This window comes from Equus quagga, unplaced genomic scaffold, assembly GCF_021613505.1.
Source record: "Equus quagga isolate Etosha38 unplaced genomic scaffold, UCLA_HA_Equagga_1.0 73442_RagTag, whole genome shotgun sequence".
NCBI classification, from domain to species: domain Eukaryota; kingdom Metazoa; phylum Chordata; class Mammalia; order Perissodactyla; family Equidae; genus Equus; species Equus quagga.
In genome coordinates, this window is record NW_025802777.1 from 3,289,394 (window position 1) to 3,306,592 (window position 17,199).

Here is a 17,199-nt window from a genome sequence, read left to right on the forward strand (position 1 = left end):
TTCTTGTACTGCTGGTCTACCGACAATGACTTCTCTTAGCTTTTGAATGTCTGAAAAGTCATTATTATTTTGCTTTCATTTTGAAAGTTTTTTTCTAGGTATAGAATTTTACCTTGGCAAGGTTTTTTCTCTGTATTCTTTAAAAATAATACTTTAACTTTTTGTCTCCACTGTCATCTGGCTTGCATTATTTCTGGTGAGAAGTCTACTTTCATTCTTATCTTTGTTTCTCTGTATGTAATATGAACTAAAAAGAAATTTTTGGCTGCCTTTAAGATTTTTCTCTTTATCACTTGCTTTCAGCAGTTTAATTATGATGTGTCATGGTACGATTTTCTTCATGTTTCTTGTTTGGTGTTCATTAAATTTATTGGATATTTGGGGTTCTAATGTTCATTAAATATTGAAAATTTTGGATATTAATTCTTCAAAAATTTTCTGTTTCTTGTCCTCCTTCTGGAACAATTGTATACATATTAGGCCAAATGATATTGTCCCAGAGCTCACTAATTTCATATTTATTATCTGTAGACCTGTTTTTTGTTTTTCAAATTGTGTAGTTTCTATTACTCTCTTATCTGGGTCACTGATATTTTCTTCTACAAGGTCTAATCTGTTGTTAATTCCATTTGCTTGTTTTTCATTTCTTATATAGTATTTTTAATCTCAAGAAGTTCCATTTTGGCGATCTTCATCTCTCTCATTAATATGCCTTTGCTTTCTCCTACTGTCTTGAATATATTGGGCAAATACTTATAATAGCTATTTTAATTAATGTCCATGCTTGCTAATTCTAGCATCTGCAATTTCTGTGTCTGTTTTTATTGAATGGGTTTACTCCTGATAACATGTCATATTTTCTTGCTTCTGTCCAATTTTTTTTGTGGCCAGATATTGTAAATTTTACATTATTGATTATCAGATTTTTTTCTTTTCCATTAACTAGTATTGACGTTTGTTTGTTGTGCAGTTAAGTTACTTGAAATCAATTTAATCCCTTCTGGGATCCATTCTGGGATCTCTTTTAAGTATTTTTATGGTGTTTTGTCCCCACTGTTGTGGGTGTTTACTTGAGGACTCTATCTGATACCCCGTGTATTGGTTCCTTCCATTCTGGCTGGTTGGAACATGAGCTTTTCCCTCCTCCGTGTGAGCTTCAGGGATCTTCCACCTGCTCCTTTCTGATGTTTCTTTTGCTGCATCAGTAGTTTGCTCATGCATGTGCAAATGTCAGTACACAGCTCAAGACTCATCCAAGAGAGCCTTCTTCAGATCTCTGGAGCTCCCTCTCTATGTAACTTCCCTCTTCCTGCTTTGTAAATTCTAGTGGTCTTGGCCTTCCCAAGCTTCCTATTTTTTCCTACTCAACTCAGAAATTCCACCAGGTTCTATTTAGGTTTCCTCCTTTTGGAATGATTTGGGATCTCTCTCCGGGCAGAAATTTGGGCACTATCAGGACCCACTGTGCTTGTTTCCTTATTTCATGGCTTCTTGTTCTGTACTGCCTGACTGTGTCTTTGCAGGAGGGTAAATCCAGTTTTTGGCTATATATATATAAAGGACAGAGACAGAATTTCATATTTCTAAGTTCTATGTCATTTCACGTTTTTATCCAATTCTTATTCATGAGGACAGTTGCACAATTTCTTCCATGCTGGGGAATAGATAGAATGATTGAAATAGAGTTAAATGCACAATTACTGTAACGTATGAGCACATTTTTTTTTTTAAAGATTTTATTTTTTCCTTTTGCTCCCCAAAGCCCCCCTGTACATAGTTGTATATTCTTCATTGTGGGTCCTTCTAGTTGTGGCATGTGGGACGCCGCCTCAGAGTGGTCTGATGAGCAGTGCCATGTCCGCGCCCAGGATTCGAACCAACGAAACACTGGGCCGCCTGCAGTGGAGCACGCGAACTTAACCACTCGGCCACGGGGCCAGCCCCCGTATGAGCACATTTTTATAACCTGACTTGCAATTATTTCAAAGAAACTTAGAATGCTTTCCAAGTCATTATGAGACCATTCATTTATCTGCTTTCAGACTGTCTGATCAAGATGACACTAAACTTCTAAGCATTTATTTAAATATAAAAAATTTTGGAGTCTCAGAATCAGCTAAGGGTTATGCTTTCTAGATAATATTTACCTAAGGCTAAATTACATTCCTTTTCATTTTGGAAGACATTTATAGAAATGGTTTGTTTTAGTAAGCGTATCCACTTACATATTCCTATAAAATCAATGAAAGTATTTTGGACCTAAATGACATTTCCATTCAAAATGAATATACTCAATTTGCAAAACTAGTGGTCTTCTTTAGTTCTCATGTTTTCTGATTTCTCTGAAGCTGTTAATACTGTTGAAAACTGCTGGTTGACTTCCCAAAATACTGTCCTTTTGTTTCTAAGGCATCATTCTTTCTAGGATTTGGGCTGCTCCTCTCATAATTTCCCCTTTATCTCCTTGATGGTTCTGTCTTTTTCCATTTCTTTAAAATCTTCAACTTTTTAATTGAAGTGTAGAATATATACATAAAAGTGTGCATATCACAGTGTACAGCTCAATGAACTTTTCATTAGCTCAAACATCAATATGCCCAGCACGCAGGTCAAGAGAAAGAACATAGCTAGCTGCCTGGGTGCCCCCTCTTGCCCTTTCCATTCTCTAGCCCCTCCCTCATGGGTAACCATTATCCTGACTCAACATCATTGATTAGATTTTTCCCATATTTATGCTTGATATAAATGGAATAAAACAGTATATACTATTGTTGTGTCTGTTTGCTTTCATTCAACATTATGGTTGTGAAATTCATAATATTTTGTTTGTAGCTGTTCATTCTTATTGTTATGTAGTGATGCAACATGCAAATATATCACAATATATTTATTCATCTTACTATTGATGAATATTTGAGAGGTTTCCAGTACCGATAGTACTGCTATGAATATTCCAGTGTGGTTATTTTTTTGGTGAGGAAGATTTGCCCTCAGCTAACATCCATTGCCAATCCTCCTCCTTTTTTTTTTGCTTGAGGAAGATTAGCCCTGAGCTAACATCTATTCCGATCTTCCTCTACTTTGTATGTGGGATGCCTCCACAGCATAGCTGAGTGGAGGAGGTCCACACTCAGGATCTGAAACCATGAACCCTGGGCCACCAAAGTGGAGTGCACAGAACTTTAACCACTTGGCCACAGTGCTGGCCCCCTCAGTGTGTATTTTTTTTGGTGAGCATATGTATGCATTTCTGTTGGGTAAATACCTAGGAGTTGAATTGTTAAGTCATAGAGTATGCGTATGCTCAGCTTCAGCAGGTAGTGGTGAACAGTTTTCCACAATAATTTTATTGATTTATATTCCCACCTGAAATGTATGAGGTTCCTGTTGCTCCATATCCTTGAGACGCTCAATATATTCCGTCTTTTCCATTTTCGTCATTCGGAAGGTTATGTAGTCGTAACTCCTTGTGCTTTTAACTTGCATTTCCCCAATGACTAGTGACATTGAGTATTTTTTCATGTGCTTATTGGCTACTTGTATATTGGCCTTTGTGAAGTGACTGTGCGTGTCTTTTGTCCATTTTTTATTGGATTGTCTTTTTCTTCTTGACTTAGAGGGGTTCATTATGCATTTTGGGTGCAAGTCCTTTGTCGAATATCCTTTGCTTGCCTTTTATATATTAACGATCCCAGAAGATCTCTCTGATTTTTGTCTCTTCTTGTTCTTCGCACTCTCTTTGTATATCTCACCCAGCGGTGGACTTCAGCTTCCTTCACTGTGGAATCTCTCTGGGATCTTGGATGCCTATTCTCAACTTGCTAATGGATGCCCCAAGGGAAGGGCCCCCTTAACCTTAGTAAGACTAACATCATTATTTTCTCTACCCAACCAGCTCTGTCTTCTGTGTTCTCCATCTTCATTCATAGTGTAACTATGCAACCAGGCATACAAGCTATTAAAGTTGGATCATATTGACTTTTTCCTTATCCTCACTCTCCTTACTTCCATGCCCTGCCCACAAATTCTGGCAGGATTAAATCAGACATGTCTATATAATTAGTATTTCTCCTCCTTTCACAGCACCGACGCCCAGGGAGGTCTAAGCCGCCCCCACAGCAGCCTACTCAGACTTCCTATCTCTAGTCTTCACTCCTCATCCACCTAGTATTTACTTTCTGAAACTACAGTCTGGGAAATTACTTGTTCTGTGCCAAAACTTTCATTGACCCTCTCTTTTTTTTAAATAGCTTTATTGAGTTATAATTTACATATAATAGCATTCACCCATTTGTACAATTCACTGGCTTTTAGTAAACCCACAGATATGTACAACCTTCACCAGAGTCAATTTTAGACGATTTTAATCTCCTCGAAAAGAAACTCTGCATGCTTTAGCTGTCACCCTCCTACCTCCTCACCCTACCTCCAGCCCTAAGTAAACCACTCATCTACTTGTGTCTCTACAATTTCCTCTTCTGGACATTTCATATGAATGTAGTCATATAGTATGTGATCTTTTGTGACTGGCTTTTTTTCACTTAGCATGAAGTTATAAAGGGTTATCTATGTCTATAGCATCGCTATTTCAATATATATCAATATTTCATTTCTCTTTATTGCTGAGTAATATTCATTGTATGGATATACCCGATTTTGTTTATCCATTCTTCAGTTGATGACACTTGAGTTGTTTCCACATTTGACTATTTTAAATAATGCCTCTTTAAACGTTTGTGTACAAGTTTTTGCATGGACATCTGTATCCATTTCTCTTGGGTATATACCTATGGGTGGGACTCCTTGTTGCCTGCGGAATTAAGCTGATGCTTTTCACCTTGAGATCTGACACCTCTTATGATCTAGACTTTACAATAAGCTTCTGAAATGTAAGCTCCCGGAGATCGCCCTCCAAGCCTTGGTCGTTAGCGTGTCCTCAGGCCTTAGCACAGAGCCAGGTACTTGCTAGGTGATGAGTGAGTATGTACAGAATAAATGAATATAAAGAACCTCAAACTTCTTCTCCAAAATTGTGTTGCTGTTAGTTCTGCCCTTCAGTCATCCAGTATCTTCTCACTTCCCTCTTGCCTAAGAAACTCAGTGACCTAACATTCTTATGCCTTCTACCTAGAATCTACCTTCCCTTCCTCCTCTGGCAAGCTTTCTCTGCCACTTATGCTCCTGTAGCATTTTGTGCATAATTCTGCCACAACACTCAGCAAAAGAATTACCATCAATCTCTTTACATGAACATGGCACCCTCTAGCCCAGAGATTCCTTGAGAGCAGTACCATGACACAGATCATTTGACCTTGCAAATTTGATCACTGGGATCTTGCACAAGGCCTGGTACATAGCAGATGCTCACTAAACATCGTTGCATGCATGAATGATGGTGTCATTCCTTTCTGCAAAGTTTCTCCCCCATCTCTTCTTTCCACCTTACCATCTTTGAATTTTAAAGAAAGCAATATTGACTTATTTTTCTTTTTAATGTAACGTTCTTCTTTATGTTTGTCACTGGAGCCTTGGTTGTACCATCTGTTATAAGGATATAAAATCTGGAGAACTCTGCAAATGGAGGAACAATCCTCGGAAGCTGCCTCCTCCATCACTCTTAGTGTTTGTACTGCAGGAATTTATACCCTGAATTTCACAACAAGAGGCTGCCAAATGTTTTGTTTAGCTTTCTGTTATTAAACTGCAGTTATTTTCAAGGAACTTTCACACACACATAATTCACATTAAGATTGCCTGTGTCCTTACTGGAGGGAGCAAATGTTACTGTATTTGAAGTGCGTGCGGCACACCATAAAATGGATTACTGTTATGTAAGCAGATGGATGGTCCCTTACATGGAAGAAACAAAAACTGTTGGAATATAGTTGGGTTTTCTTTTGCCTGTGGCCATATGACGTGTATCTTTGAGAATGAGTTTATGTTACATTATTAAACCCAGTGGTGTGAAATAGAAAGACAAATGTGAAATGCCTTAAAAAATGTAAGGAGAAGTGACAGTAATCCCCTACAGGTCACTTATCTCTTTACTAGGATTAAACATTTATTTTGCATTTTCCTCGCAGTCATTTAAATAATTTCACAAGCTGGCTTTTGGGATGTGGTTTACAGTAGGAAACTATACGTTTAATTAAGAAATATGTCTTATATACATTCACATTTTCAAAGACTTGCTCTTCTAACAAGGCTACTTATATGAGGCAAGAGAATAAATTCAAATTTGACGAAGTTTTATTTAGTTTTAATTACCCGCAATCCAGATGACAGAAGGGTAATGTGGGGAGGGAAGAAAAGAATCTGGGTGGAATTAATTAGCCTCGAAGAATGACAGTTACCTCCTTCCTAACAATATGTTTGGGGTGATGTCAGTTTCCTAGAAAGCCGAAACGTAAAATCACAGTGCCACTGTCAGCATTTTTATTTGAGCTGAAAGCTGCAATGTTTAACTAGGAACTACGCTTCTGATCCGAACCAGTTTCTCAGTGAGCAATAATTTTCATATTCTGATTTATGGAGCACTGCTGAATTTAGTTTTGATTGGGACAGCAAACTATCAGTTACCACTTGATGAACACCCCTGTCTTCTCTTTGAGTAAGTCTGTCGCCCTTACAGAGTGTATTTTTCTCCATTGTCTTTTGACCAATGGCATTCACTCTGTTTCCCAGCTCAGAGATAGTCAGCACTAGCCCTGATGGGCCAACTCGTGGTCACTGCCCGTGATAGAGACTAAGAGAATGTGGGTGGGGGCCGGCCTGGTGGCTTAGCAGTTAAGTTAGCCCACTTCACTTTGGTGGCCCAGGGTTTGCTGGTTCGGATCCCAGGTGTGGACCTATGCACTGCTTATCAAGCCATGTTGTGGCAGACATTCCACATATAAAATAGAGGAAGATGGGCACAGATGTTAGCACAGGGCTAATCTTCCTCAAGAAAAAAGAAAAGAAAGAAAGTGGGCAAATGTTTCAAGCAAGATATCTGGAGGATGCTAAATTTTGTCAACACAGCTTCCTCAAGATTTGGCTTTATAGATAAAGGCAGCCACATAGTGAAATAAAGTCCTCATCAGAAGGACCAATTCTGGTTCTGCGACATCCTAGCTCCATCCTTGGTCAAGTGACAACCCTTCTGAGTCTCCACATCATCTTCTGAAAAGTGGAGCCTATACTCACCTGGCAAAGCTGTTGTTCCTGAGAGCAAATGAACTAACACTCGGGTCTCATAACATTACCTGGGAGGGAATTGGTGCTCAATAGATGTTATTCTCGTCTCTGCCCAGTGAGGTTAATTCCAAGCATCCAGGGTTCCTTTTCTCTCTTGTGAATATATGACTGGGTGTGCATTTGTTAAAGAAGTCATATATAAGCACAGAGGTCCTAGAAGGAGGTCTTCGTGGCATTTATAAATCTTTTGTTTAATTTCTGGGTTCTAGAAGTTGTTTCCTTTGTTTGTATAAATGACACTTCATAATTATTTGTTACTAAGTACAATCTAGGCACTCAATCAATGAATTAAAAAACCAAATGTGTGAACAGGTTTGCAGACATTTTATTTGTAGTAATTAAAACAGAAACAGTTTAAATAACTAAGATCAAGAAAATAGTTTAGAAACTCATATTATACAAAAGTGCACCCCTTACTATTTACTTGTGAAGTCTGTAGAGAAATATGATATTATGTATATGAAACAGTGTTAAGAGGATAAAACAGTCTCTAGCAATTGCATGGTTTATGTATGCACATTATAAGAATTATATAGGTAAGACGTGTAGGGAGATGGACCAGAAGATAAAATGTAAAATGCGACACAGAGACTGTTACAGTCTGGTGGAACTGAATGATACTTTTGTCAAAGTGTTGCTATATATTTTCAATGAAAAAATGCATTTTTGATTGCACGCTATTTTCAGAAAACAAATTGTACTTTTAAAAGTACTTTACATATGATCTTCAAATTTAATTTTAAAAACCTGTGACTACTTTCATTCAAAAATAGCTCTCAGTGTACCTACCAACCTGAGCAATTTGGTCCTAGCAACTGGATCTAGTCATTCATTCATTTCTCTTCTCTTTACTGAGTGCCCTCTGAATGTTAGGTTCTGTGCTCTAGGTAATAGCATGAGAAATCAGGACCTCGTCCTCAGGGGCTTGTGTTCTAGCGGGGGAGACAGACAATAAATGATTACAAAATACATAATATAATTTCCAATAGTGGTCAGTAATATGGAGACAGAACCGAGCATGCGGTGCAGGGCTGAAGATCTAATCAAAGCTAAGATCCAGGATATAACTTAGTTTGTGTACAAAACATGAGATGAGGATGGTACCTTATTGGAAAAATAAGCCTCTCTGTCCATAGTAGGTTGACAAATTTTGAATTACTTAGTTTTAGTCGAGAATAACCTTCTGAGGCCAGGCTGATCAAAGGACAGATTTAGAAGGCGCGTCTTACTGACCGGTTCTTGTGTTGTCTTTTCAGTTTTCAGTGAGGACCTTCACTCCAGCCTGTACTTTGTCAATGCATCTCTGCAAGAGGTAGTGTTTGCGAGCACCACGGGGACCCTGGTGCCCTGCCCCGCTGCGGGCATCCCTCCTGTGTCTCTCAGATGGTACCTAGCGACGGGCGAGGAGATCTACGATGTTCCCGGGATCCGCCACGTCCACCCCAACGGCACTCTCCAAATTTTCCCCTTCCCTCCTTCAAGCTTTAGTACCTTAATCCATGATAATACTTATTATTGCACAGCTGAAAATCCTTCAGGGAAAATTAGAAGTCAGGATGTCCACATCAAGGCTGGTGAGTACCATTCTTGGGCTTTATTCCCTCTGTGTCTATTTGGGGTGGTGGTGGGCATTGACGATTAAAAAAGGCCATCAGTTGAGAACCAATGAAAGCCTTGTCATCATTCATTCTGACACTGCTGACGGCTTCTTGAGATGTCAGAGCATCCCTTGATGAATTTCAGAGTGCCTTACATTGCTGGAACTAAAACTTGAAATTAGTGATATCAAGTTGCTAAGGTCTAAATTCTATCGTAAACTTACTGTATTTTGAACAATTGATACTCTAACTCAAACTTTCAGTGTCTCAAACCCAGTGGGTTTGCTTCTTGCCCCACTCTTCCCACTTGCCTCACCATACCCAGTCCTGGAGGCAGACAGTGGAGGGAGTGGGGAAGAGAAAGCGAGAAAAGAAGACAGAGAATCTAACTGGAATAAAACCACAGCATCAAGGTGTAATATGACTGAAACAGAATCAGTCTGATATTCTTGAATTCCTTGTGAAATTAAAAAAAAAAAGAGCTATTGTAACATGTTTGACTATGTCACATGTTGCAGGAATGGTGTCAATGAATAAATCCTGAATTGGTTATGTTGCTTTTAAGAACATACTGCATGTTTTTTTAAATTGCATTGCTACAAGTCAAACCAGGAATACAGTCTGAGATCCACAGACATCAAAAGTTATATGAACAGGACATGTCGGGCCATTCTATAGATTTAACAAAGCCCTGAAAAACAAACTCACAGCTAGACTCCAGTTAGCAAATAATGTTTTAATGTTTTTTTAAGCCTATTGTTTCAAATACTACAGTAGACTGACACAATATAATGGCAGGGCAGAGATTGCAACTTTGATTGTTATCTTAGGCAGCAGGTGGCTGGGGGAATTTTGTAGTAATTTCTTCCACAAGTGAGGAGGTGCTACTTGAAGAAATCACAACATGAGCAAAATATGAAATGTTTCTGAACTCCCGCATATAATCTTTGATGTAAGCGATCAAACATTAGACTATGACTCATTCTGCTAGCTAGTCATTTTCCCAACTGTATTTTGATCTTCCTGACGTGCTCATGAATTCCAAGACTTGCACAAAAATGCACTTAAGAATGGAAGAAAAGGAGACTGGCTTTAATCAAGAGATAGGAAAAATTGATGCCCAAATAATTAAAATAAAGCAAATGAAATTTGTATAGAGACTTCTAAACTTGACAAACAGGGAGATATAATGAATGCTTTTACTTGGCAGGCTGAACATTTTAATGATGTGTTATAAAAACATATTTGTAATCTACAAAGTGCCACTTATAGAGAAACCTGGAACTTCAAAAAGCTGTGCTTGTATGTGTTAATGATATTTGTGTCTCGGGTTTCCCATCAGATAAAGGAATTAAATGCTTATTCATGTTTTATCTGCTATTTTCTAAATTTGTCATGGAATTGATTGTTTTTGCATGACACTGAAATTTTTAGAGGGATAGAAATTGTATCCTCTTTTCTGGCAGCTAGCCCCTCTCCCACGTAGTTTGTTATTGCTGTTTATGTGCTGGTATTGTTGACATCTGAAGTCCAACCAAATATGAGTCCAGCACACTCATGATTACTGTACCAATTTGAACTTACAAGATGGACAGTCGTGTCGTCCAAATGAAATTTCTTTTCTCATTTAATTTTACTTCTTATTATGAACACATTGTGATTTTAATAATCTTTTAGATTATTTATCAGATGCTTCAAAATCTGGTTTACTATTTTTATGTAGATGGTAGTATGGAACTGGATGGCTGCTTAGAAGGGCAGGCAAGGGACGTTTATGTCCCCCAATGCTGGCTGTAGTGCAGGTTTGAGTAGAATGAGCACTGACTCATGGGGTGTCCTTCTGTGTATCAGGTCATCCTAAACGTCAAAATGTCCCTCTAGATTGGTGTTGGGATTTTCCTGTAATAATCCATTAGGGAAAATGACTTTCTCATCTCTCCTTTGGCAGTACAGGGAATTCTTATTCTTAACAGTTTTCAGCAACTTTGACCTAGGTCTGGCTGTCAACAAAAGAAGGATGGTTCACCTATCCTGTCTCATTAATCAGCAATTCTAGCTCTTCTCTCACATAAGATGCTTCATGTCCCTTTCTGTTCTGAGGACTGGAATGCAGATGGACCACTTGAAATAGTTCTGCCCCTTGCCCATTGCTGTATTTACTGGTTAGCAAACAGTAATCAGCTATATGACCTTGGGCAAGTAAAAAAAAAAAAAATCTAGTCATTGTTTCCTCCTTAGTAAACTGTGGTTAATGACATTTGGGACTTCTGCTTATAGCCAAGATGGAGTAGCAGAGACCAAATTTGCTATATTATCTGAAACAATAACGAACAGACAAAATACATAAAGCAATAGTTTTCAAGACTGGCCATCAGGTAATGAAGGAAAGTGATCCTTGAGAAACTGGAAGAAACAGCTGAGCCCTGTGATTGCCCCAATTTACTGTCTTAAGTTTCCAGATGGAGGGCACAACCTGTACATGAAGTGTTATAGCAGCTTTATTCATAATTGCCAAAAATTGGAAGCAACAAAGATGCTCTTCAGTATGTGAACGGGTAATGACAATTCTCTCTCCTTGACTAAAAGTTAGACTCTTCTGAGTCCTCTTCTTGACTAGTCCTTGACCTTGACCTTCTGTGTCTGTCCTCCTCGAGCCCAGTTTTAGTGAGACTCAGGCTAAGTTATCCCCCACCTCTGGAATCTGATCAAGTTCCTCATCTTACCTTAGATATATAAGTCTTTGGCTTGCCTTTGGCAAGAATCTCCCTAGTCTTGATATCTCCTCTTAGTAATTTCCCATCCACTGACCCCCTCACTCTGTCCATTGTCAATAAATCTGCACTTGTCCTTGGCATAGTCATAGTTGAGAAAAATTCCTCTCCCGTATTGAAATAGTCGTGACCCCTATTGCAATAGTCTTGAGTGAATTCTTCCTTTACTTTTCAACAAGCATCAGAATAATTTTTCTTTAACAATAAACAAACTGGTATATCCATACAATGGAATATTATTTAGTGATAGAAAGAAATGAGCTATCAAACGATGAGAAGACATAGAGGAATCTTGAATTCATATTATTACATGACGTAGCCAATCTGAAAAGGCTACATACTATATGATTCCAACTCTATGGCATTCTGGAGAAGGCAAAACTATAGAGGCAGTAAAAAGATTATTTGTTGCCAGGGGTTAATGGGGAGGGAAGGAGGATGAATAAGTGGGTTATGGAACATTTTTAGGGCAGTGAAACTATTCTGTGTTATACCTTAATGGTTGATGCATGACATTATTCATAGAACTGTACAACACATAATCAACCTTAATGTAAACTATGGGCTTTAGTTAACAATAATGTATAACTATTGGTTCATCAATTATAACAAATGTTTCACACTAATGCAAGATGCTAATAATGAGAGAAACCATAGGGGGCGGGGAGAGGGAGCATATGGGAACTCTCTGTACTTGCTGTGAAATTTTTAAGTAAACCTAAAACTGCTCTGAAAAATAAAATCTATTCCAAAAAACCCAAAAATATTTCAAGTAGCTTAATATACAAATAGGATCCCCAGAGGAATGGATGGTGAAATCAAAAAAGGAGTTCAAGAAATACTGGCCAAAATTTTTCAAATTTGATACAAACTATAAACCCACAGATCCAAGGAGCTCAACACACCACAAGCATAAGACACATGAATAAAAAAACACCAAGGTACATCATAATCAAATTGCTCAGGACCAAGGATAAAGAAAAAATTTTAAAACAGTCAATGAAAAAAGACACATTACACACAGAGGAACAAACACAGGGATGACAGCATATTTCTCATCAAAACCAATGTGAGAAAACAGTGAAGCAGCATCTTTAAAGTACTGAAAGAAAAGTAGTCTGTAAATCTAGAAATCTATGTCCAGTGGAAGTATCTGTCAAAACTACATGTGAAATAAAGGCTTTTTTGGCACACAAAAGCTGAAAGAATTCATCAGCAGCTGACTCTCGCCCTACTAGTGATCTTAAAGAAAGTCCTGTAATCAGAAGAAAAATGACACCTGATGGAATCCTGGATCTACTCCAAGGAAAGAAAAATAACAAAAATGATTACATAGGTAAATAAATTATATTTTTTTGTTATTTGAAATTCTTTAAAAGATAGTTGACTGTTTAAACACAATAACAAGGTCTTGTGGGGATCGTAACATAAGTATAAGTAAAATATATGACAACAATAGCATTAAGGACTGGAGTAAAGATGTGGAAGAATAATATTGTAAGGTTCTTTTATTATACGTGAGGTTGTATAATGTATACTATAATATACAGGTATATAGATATCTATTGTAAAACCTAAAGCAACCACTAAAATAACAAAACGGAGAGTTACGGCTAATAAGCCAACAAAGGAGAAAAAAATGGAATCATTAAAAAAAATACTCAATCCAAAACAGAGAAGAAAAGAACAGGAAAAAGGAAACAAAGAACAGATGGTAAAAATAGAAATCACATAACAAGATGATAGACTTAAACTAACCATACCAATACTCGCATTAAATGTAAATGCTCCAGTCGTCTGAATTAAAGGGCAGAGATTACCAGATTAGATTCAAACACTGCTTAAAAGAAATGCACTTTAAATATAAAGATGCAAATATGTTAAAAGTAAAAGGATGGGAAAAGATATACTATGCTCATCAAATCAAACAAATCTAATCAAAAGAAAATATCAGAATAAAGCTGAAGTCACTACATTAATATCAAATGAAGTGTATTTCTGAGCAAAGAATATTACCAGAGCTAAAGAAGTTCATTTCCTAATATAAAAGAGGTCAGTTAATTAGGAGGATATGACTATTCTAAATATTTATGCACCTTAGAACTTCAAAATACATGAAGTATTTCTTCAACATGAACTTCCAGGAGAAAGAGACAAATCAAAATTTATAGCTGGAGATTTCAATACCCCTCTCTTAATAGCTGGCAGAAGTAGACAAAATCAGCAAGGATAAAGAATACTTGAATGACACTATGAATCAACTTGACCCAACTGACATTTAAATAAAGAACATTCATCCCAAAATAGCACAACACACATTCTCTTCAAGGAACCACGGAAATTTACTAATATAGACGACATTATGGGCAATGAAGCAAGTCTCAGATGATTTTTTTAAAAAAAATTGTCATATCAAGTACGTTCTTTGACTACAATGGAATTAAATTAGAAACCACTGACATTAAGATCTCTGGGAAATCCCCATATGTTTGGGTACTAAATAACCCACTTCTAAATGATCTGTGTAAAAGAAAAACTAGAAGGTATTTTGAACTGAATAAAAATGAAAGCATAATATTTAAGAATTTTGGGGATGCCACTAAAACAATACTTAGGGGGGAAATTTATGGCTCTAAAAACCTACATTAGAAATGAAAAACAGTCACAAATAGTGATCTCAGCTTCCATCCTAAAACTAGAAAAGAAGAGCAAATTAGAACCAATATAAGCAGAAAGGAAATAATAAAGATCAGAGTGAAAATCAATAAATTGTAAAACAGGAAATCTATGAAGCCAAAGACAAATTACCCATGTCAAGAATGAGGAAGGTTACGTCAGTATATATTCAACAGATACTAAAATGATAATAAGAGAATATTGGGAATAAGTGTATGCCAATAAACTCAACAACTTAGATGAAATGAGAAATTCCTTGAAAGATGTTAAATACCAAAACTCATTCAAGAAGAAATAAACTGAACAGTTCCTTTTTTTTTTTTTAAAGTTGGCCCTGAGCTGACATCTGTTGCCAATCTTTCCTTTTCCCTTTTTCCTTCTTCTTCTTCTCCCCGAAGCTCCCCAGTATATAGTTGTATATTCTAGCTGTAGTCCGTCTATTTCCTCTATGTGGGATGCCACCCCAGCATGGCTTGATGAGTGGTGCTAGGTCTGTGCCCAGGATCTGAACCAGTGACACCCTGGACCACCAAAGCAGAGCACGTGAACTTAACTACTCAGCCATGCAGCCAGCCCCTGAACAGTTCTATATCTATTAAAGTATTTGAATTTGAATTTCCTACAATGAAATTCCATGTTCAAATGGCTTCACTATGGAATTTCACCAAACATTTAAAGAAGAAATAATAAAAATTCTGCACAAATTCTTCCATGAAACTGAAGAGGAGAGAATACTCAAATCATTTTATGAGCCCAGTATTACTGTGATACTTACACAAAGCAAAGACATCACAAGATAAAAACTACCGACACATATTCCTCATGAATATAGATGTAAAAATTCTGAACAAAATTTTAGCAAATTGAATCCAACAACATATAAAAAGAATAACACATCATGACCATGTTGGGCTTATCTCCAGAATGCAAAGTTGGTTTCACATTTGAAAATTAATTGAGGTAATTCACCACATTAACATATCAAAAATAAAAGCCATGTGATCATTTCAATAGATACAGAAAAGCACTGACAAAATACAACATCCACTTATGATAAAGACTGTCAGAAAACTAGGAGTAAAAAGGAACTTCCTTAGCCTGCTAAAATGCAAATACGAAAATCCTGCTATAGCTCCCATCATACTTAATGGGGAAAGAGTAAGTGTTTTTCTGCAAAGATGAAGAAAAAAAACAAGGATGTGTGTTCTCACCGCTTCTATTCAATATTATACTGGAGTTTGTAGCCATGGCAAGAAAATATGGCAAGAAAAATAAATAAAAGGAATTCTGATTGCAAAGAAAGAAGGTCGCCAGTCTTTATTTTTACATAACTGTTATCAATGCAGAAAACCTGACAGAATCTACCAACAAAGCTACTGGAACTAATAAGTGAAGCTATTTAAATGACAGTGTACAAATTCAGTACACACATACATATAAATTGTAGCTATAAATTTAAAAAAAATGCTATTTATAGGGCCTGGCCTGGTAGCATAGTGGTTAAGTTCGTGTACTTCCCTTTGGCGGCCTAAGGTTTCGCAGTTGCGGATCCCAGGCGCAGACCTACATACCACTCATCAGCCATGCTGTGGTGGTGTCCCACATACAAAATAGAGGAGGATTTGCACAAATCTTTAGCTCAGGGCCAATCTTCCTCACACACACAAAAATAGTATTTATAATGGTATCAAAAACAAGAAATACTCGAGGGTAAATCCGATCCAAAATGTGAAAGACCTATACATTGAAAATTGCAAAACATTGCTAAGAGGAATTAAAGATGTAAATAAAAGGAGAAAAATAGTTTTTTTTCATGGCTTGGAGGATTCAGTATTGTTAAGATGTCCGTTCTGCCCAAAATGATCTATAGATTCAATACAATCCCAATGAAAACCCCAGTAACCTTTTTTTATTAACAAATAAAAATTGATGAGTTGATTCTAAAATTTATATGTAAATACAAAGGACCTAGAATACCCAAAAGAACCCTGAAAAATAAACAATAATTTAAGAGGGCTAATGCTATTTTAAGACTTATTTAAAGATGAATATTATAAGTATAAGTAATAGAACAGAACAGAATCCAGAAATTGACCCACATGTATATAGATAACTGAAATTTGACAAAGGTGCAAAGAGAATTCAGTGAAAAATGGATAGTCATTTTAACGAATGATGCTGGAAAAATTTTATATCCAAATGCAAACAAATAAGCTTCAATCTATACTTTGTGCTGTATATAAAAATTAACTCAAAATGGATCATAGATGTAAATATAAACTTTTTTGAAGAAAAATGGGAGAAAATCTTTGCAATCTTGGGTTATGCAAAGATTTCTTAGGTATGACACCAAAAGCACAATCCATAAAAAGAACAAATTGTTATTTTGGATTTTATAAAATTAAAAGCCTCTGCTCCTTTAAAGACACTGTTGGGAGAGTAAAAAGGTAGGCAACCACCTGGGAGAGAATACATCCGAGATATATATCTGTTAAAGGGCTTTTATTCAGAAATGTGATGAAATCTAAAAACTCAATTGTAAGAAAACAATCATACTATAATAAATGGGTGAAAGATTTGGAGAGATACTGCAACAAAGAAGATATGTAGTGGCTAGTAAGTAGTGGAAAGATGCTCAACATCATTAGCCTTCAAGGAAATGCAAATTAAAACCACAATGAGATAGATATATCCACAAGTTTGAAATTAAAAACAGTGATGAGAAGTGTTGCTGAGAATATGCAGCATCTGGGACTGTCATACACTTCTGGTGGGAATGTAAAATGGTACAGCCTCATTGGAGAACAGTTTGGCAGTCTCTTAAAAAGATAAATATACACCTACCATATATTCCAGGCATTCTGTTCTTAGGTATTTGCTCAAAATACATGTCCACACAAAGACTTTTACATGAATGT

At 36.8% G+C, this 17,199-nt stretch overlaps 1 protein-coding gene across 1 annotated transcript in view; it reads left to right on the forward strand.

The window, feature by feature from the left end:
* LOC124234382 (Down syndrome cell adhesion molecule-like) overlaps positions 1–17,199 on the forward strand; it is a 684,040-nt gene that overhangs the window by 96,178 nt on the left and 570,663 nt on the right. The window contains exons 2-3 of the mRNA XM_046651745.1: positions 4,867–4,958; positions 8,493–8,810. Of these exons, the coding sequence (XP_046507701.1) occupies positions 4,867–4,958; positions 8,493–8,810 (410 nt within the window). The remainder of the gene's footprint in view (positions 1–4,866; positions 4,959–8,492; positions 8,811–17,199) is intronic.